This window comes from Lathyrus oleraceus, chromosome 6, assembly GCF_024323335.1.
Source record: "Lathyrus oleraceus cultivar Zhongwan6 chromosome 6, CAAS_Psat_ZW6_1.0, whole genome shotgun sequence".
Taxonomy (NCBI): Eukaryota; Viridiplantae; Streptophyta; class Magnoliopsida; order Fabales; family Fabaceae; genus Lathyrus; species Lathyrus oleraceus.
This window is the reverse complement of record NC_066584.1, coordinates 88,863,570-88,869,190: the sequence shown is the minus strand read 5'-3', so window position 1 is coordinate 88,869,190 and position 5,621 is coordinate 88,863,570. Positions and strand designations below refer to the sequence as shown.

At 41.0% G+C, this 5,621-nt stretch overlaps 1 protein-coding gene across 1 annotated transcript; it reads left to right on the top strand.

Annotated features, from left to right (window-relative positions):
* The first annotated feature begins 228 nt into the window (after window positions 1–228).
* Window positions 229–2,643, top strand: LOC127094160 (uncharacterized). The gene is made up of 5 exons (XM_051033022.1): window positions 229–337; window positions 399–614; window positions 871–1,792; window positions 2,336–2,391; window positions 2,489–2,643. The coding sequence occupies exons 1-5, from the start codon at window positions 229–231 to the stop codon at window positions 2,641–2,643; spliced, it is 1,458 nt and encodes a 485-aa protein (XP_050888979.1).
* Window positions 2,644–5,621: the final 2,978 nt, after the last annotated feature.

Genomic DNA, 5,621 nt, shown 5'->3' with positions numbered 1-5,621 from the left:
GTCCCAAAACTCCCGACCCATCGCTTTTTTCAGCAAAAAGCTGAATGCCCGTCTTTCTGCCGCATCCACATATGTGCGAGAGTTATATGGCCTAACTGAAGCAATAAAAAAATGGAGACAATATTTGTTAGGATCCACTTTTAAGATCTTCACAGATCATAAGAATTGAAATGTCTCATGACACAAACAATCCAAACCCCAGAGCAACAAAAGTAGTTAACTAAACTTATGGGTTATAACTATGAAATTCATTACAAATCGGGAAAAGACAATGTTGTCGCCGACGCATTATCTCGAGTAACTGAGCCACCAATTGAGGAAATCTGTGCAGCTATTAGTTCTCTTTCTTCCCCTTTAATTTCTCAATTACAATCTTTTTTTTTCTACTAACCCTGCAGGTCAGAATCTAATCAGGAAAGCACAAGAAGACACCAAAATGAGGCAACATTTTTCTCACAAATCAGACCTACTCTACTTCAAAGATAGACTGTTTATACCGGAAGAAACAGGGTTTCGATTGGAAATTCTACAAGAATTCCATGCTTCACCTTTAGGCGGCCACTCCGGTATTCAAGCTAGCTTGGCACGTGTATCAGCATCCTTCTATTGGCCGGGTATGCACCGAGATGTCAAACAATTCGTCAATCGCTGCACCACTTGCCAACACAATAAATACAACACCCATGTCCCCTTACGGTTTACTCCAACCGTTACCGTTACCTCAACAAGTTTGGGATGACATCTCCATGGATTTCATCACCAACCTTCCCCAATCGCACCATAAAACCACCATCTAGGTCATTGTTGATCGCCTCACCAAATTTGCCCATTTTATTTCGCTACCTGTAAGTTTCACTGCTGCCTCACTAGCTCCAATTTTCATTTCTGAGATCTACAAACTCCATGGGGCACCCAAAACAATTGTTAGTGACAGAGACCGTATATTTGTCAGTCAGTTTTGGCGCTCCTTGTTCAAACACCTGGGAACCACACTTTCTTTCAGTAGCTCTTACCATCCTCAAACCGACGGACAAACTGAAGTTGTAAATCGTTGTTTGGAAACATACCTGCGTTGTTTTGTGAGCGACGAGCCACAACTTTGGGTTTGCTTCCTCTCGCCTACGGAATTTTTGTATAACACATCTTTTCACTCTGCGAAAGGTATGACTCCGTTCGAAGCCCTCTACGGTCGCAAACCACCCACCTTGGTTCCATACACCACTAGGAAATCCAAAATCAACACCTTAGATGAATTACTTCACAACAAAGCTCGCATCCTCCGTCTGCTCAAAGAAAACCTCACCAAAGCCATAAATCCTATCGTTCAACAAGTAAACCTCCATCGAAAGGACAAACAATTTGAAGTTGATAAATGGGTTTTCTTGAAATTACAACCTTACCGACAAAGTCATGTCCAACATCGACCCTCACAGAAGCTAGCAAAGCGATACTACGGCCCTTTCCGCATCCGCCGACGCATTGGTCCAGTAGCTTATGAGCTGGAGCTTCCTGTTTCCTCTCGGATCCACCCTGTTTTCCATGTGTCTCTCCTCAAGCTTTGTCACGGCCAACCAGTTACTCAGGTCTCCCCCCTTCCCGATCCGATAGCTTTTTCGCCTCAAGAACTGACCCCAATTGCTGTGCTAGCTCACAAACCTCTGCATGGTGAAATCAAAGAAGTACTGATTCAATGGGACGACATTCCAATTTCCGAAGCAACTTGGGAACAAAAGTCACTGTTTCAAGCAAAGTACCCTCACTTTAATCTTGAGGACAAGATTTGTGTCAATGGGTACGGTAATGTTACAAACCAAATGGGTCCCAACAACACAAACAAAGGAAAAAATAAAATAGACAACAACAACTCCAATATTGTGCCAAGAGAAAGGCCCAAAAGATCAACCCAATTGCCCATTAGGTTCAGAATATGAACAAATATCTTGCGGTGATAAGCTTGTGAGCTGTCATAGTACTATCTCCAGCCTTTATTACCGTTAGTACCTGGCAATATTTAGGATAAGAATAATTTGGTTTCTCTTCTTCAAATGTAGTAGATGTTGACAAGTGTCTCTAGATCCCATAATTAAGGCACAATTGTATTCTTTGCATTCTATTTAAGGACACAAAAAGTAATGAAAAAGGAAGAAAATTATTATCTCAAAATGTATCTTTTCTCTCAGGCTTTCCCTGACACAAGGGAATTTAATTCCTGCATATTTTTCTTAACAGTTACCTAAGAGAATTGAAAGATCAGTAGTAGTACCTTTGATAAGAGCAAAGTGATAATCTTTGAGGTATGCAATAGGTTTAGATATGTGATTCGATTTTCTTATAGGTTAGGGATAAGAGAGGGAGAATTGGTGGGAATGTTGTTGGGTAGATCAGGGGAGGGTTGGTTGGTATTTGTAGTGGGTATAACAAGGAAAGAATTTGGTGCTAAGGAGTGAGTATTATGGTTTCTAAGTATCCAAGATTAATGTCAGTACAGGTGTTAGGGGTAGAACTGGGCATGTTGATGGGGAGGGAACCTTGGATAGGGAAAGGGAAGACGGTTTCAAAAAAGGCAGTGGCCTTAGATATGAAAATGTATCTAGTTTGGAGTTCATAAAGAATGTGTCTTTTGACACCATACTTGTTACCTAGTGTTGCACCCCAAAATTTGCCCTCTATTTTTAACTCTAACCAATTTTTTGTTTCACATTCATTTGCATCATCTTCGTCTCTGATGGGGATTTAATAAAAGAGGGGTACCCTTAGGATTTAGATCACTTTAAAATTGTTTGCCTTGTTTGCTTTATACTTATCTGTTGGGTGCTCTTATGTGTGAAAGATCCTAACCCGGATCTAGTGTACCTTAGGTAAATGGCAATAGACCAAAGAAACTGTACGGCGTAGATCGATATGGTTGATCTGGTGGCCATAGTTAGTGTGACTTCTTGGTTGGTGCTTATGTTCCTTAAGCAAGTTAAGGATAATATGAGGCTGCCATATGTTGTCAATACACTAACTGACTTTTAGAACCCTAGTCATCCCATCTTGGCCATTAGAAAGTAGTGAGATAACCAGCTTTGGTAAGACTGAAGTTGGTTGATACTCGATACTACACTCATTGAGATCCTAAACTTGGAGGGTTTTTGTTGGCAAGTAAGTTGCCTACTGAACAACCACCCTTGTGAAGGATCAATGATTTTGAGATCCCTTAGAACCTGGTTACTTTTGTAGGACAGGATGAATCAACTAAACTTCAGGGGAGGGTACTTACCTTTAAACCTCATGCAAGCCTTCAAACCTAGGGCTATTGTGTGACTTGTTTGTGTGTGCCACATGTTTGTGATTGAGCATAACATCATAGCATCATCATGCATCATAAGCATAGCATTTTCACTAACCATTTCAAGGACCAAAGGATTTATCTTTGTTCTTTGTTGCAGGTCATGGCTTCTGCTCGTAGGAATACTATCCGGATCAACTTTGTAGGAATACCTCCTATGCTTAAGGAATTGGTCTCTCAAGTTTCTGAAAACTCCCAGTTCATCAAGAGGCATGGTCACCTACTGGATCTAGTCACTTCAAGGTTCAATGAAGACATGATGAGTGTCCTGTTTCAGTTCTTTGACCCTAAACATCATTGCTTCACATTTCTCGACTATCAGCTGGTTCCTACAATGGAAGAGTTCTCCAAGCTTCTGGGTATACCTATTCTTGATCAGAAACCCTTCACAGGCTTGGAAAAAGAGCCTAAACCTGAAGTCATTGCTGCAACCTTACATTTAAAGAAATCAGACATTGTCCTAGAAACAAGGAGTGGAGTTAAGGGTATTCTTGCTAAGGTATTGATGGAGAAAGCTCAAGTATTCCTGAAGGCTATGAGTTATGATGCTTTTGAGGAGATCTTAGCCCTATTGATTTATGGCTTAGTACTGTTCCCCAATCCAGACCAGTTCATAGACGTACACGCCATCAACATATTTCTGACTCGCAATCCAGTGCCTACATTACTTAGAGACATCTTACACTCTCTTCATACCCGTACTACGAAGGCACGAGGAACTCTGATGTGTTGCATACCTCTATTATTTAGGTGGTTTATTTCTCACCTTCCTCGATCAGTGATGAAGAATGAACAAGGGTTCAGGTGGTCCAAGAGGATTATGTCACTTTCTCATTCAGATATTCATTGGTGCTCTAGATCTATGGAGAATGTTACCATCATTGACCGTTGTGGGGATTTCCCTAATGTGCCACTCCTTGGCATAAGAGGGGGCATTACCTACAACCCTTCTTTAGCTCTATGTCAGTTTGGTTACGCTCGGACTGATGGTCCTCATGACATGCTTATTCAGGGTATTGTGTTCGACTACGACAACGATCTTCAAGGTTACCGTCAAAGGTTCATACGAGCATGGGGTAAAGTGAACAAGGTTGACAGCAAGACTCTGGAACCCAAGTACACTATTCCTATGGAACCATATCTCAGATGGGTATGATCTCGTGCTCAGACTCTTATGATGCCATATCCTGCTATCCTGCCAGTTACCATGGAGCCTGTTGCTGAAGGAGATACTTCTTACATCATTCTTCATCCAGACATGCCCACTGACATGGAAGAGTTACAGAGGTCCTGGATCCAGTTGAAGGAGCAAAAAGATACTTTTGAGACTCATTACAAGGCAAGTCAGGAAAGAATCCTGGAGCTAATAAAACAACTTCACGAGGAGCGGAATCTCAACTCATACCTCAACACAAAGAGGAAACGTCCATGGGAGACTTAAAACCCCATTTTTTGTATCATTTCATTTTTATTGTAAGCCCAAGGGGCAAACAAGTTTATTACTGATAAAAGCTTACTTTTTGGTGGTTTAAACAAATTTAAATCCTACGGTCCTTGAAAATATTGCATAAGCATCTACATACCATATTATTGCATCACAGGTTTCTTATGAACATGTATCTTATCTTCTCGCTGTCTATTTCAGCAGAAATGGCTCTTGAACAGACTGTCAAGATCACTTCCAAGGGTCCTATCAAAATTACTACTGAAGACCTGGTGAAGACTGTTGCTGAAGTTAGAGTGCCTCCCATGATTATTGCCACTCCTGGCCCTATTCCTTATACTTCTGATAAAGCTATACCCTGGAATTACGGTTCTGATGTTTATATCCATGGTGTTAAGCAAGAACCTTTGACTGATACACCTGTTAGTGATGATAACCTTGATGTTGATAATATTGCTGGATCTAGTAAGATCACCAGAAGTGGAAGAATTTTCTCTCCTCCAGCTACCTCAAAAAATACAATTCTTCCAACTACTACCTCCACTTTTGAGCCAAGTATTGATGCTCGAGGCAAAGGTCCTGTGGTTGAACCTGTGCAAGCTGAAGCACCGACTGCTGAAAATCTCTCTAAACAGATGGAAGAAGTGCTGAAGATCATTCGTAAGAGTGATTATGATATTGTTGACCAGTTGGGGCATACTCCCTCCAAAATTTCCATGTTGTCTTTGTTGCTGTGTTCTGAGGCTCATGCTAAAGCCTTGATCAAATTCTTAAGGACTGCTCATGTACCAAATGAAATTTCTGTGGATCAAATTGAAAATTGTGTTGCACATCTGACTTATGATA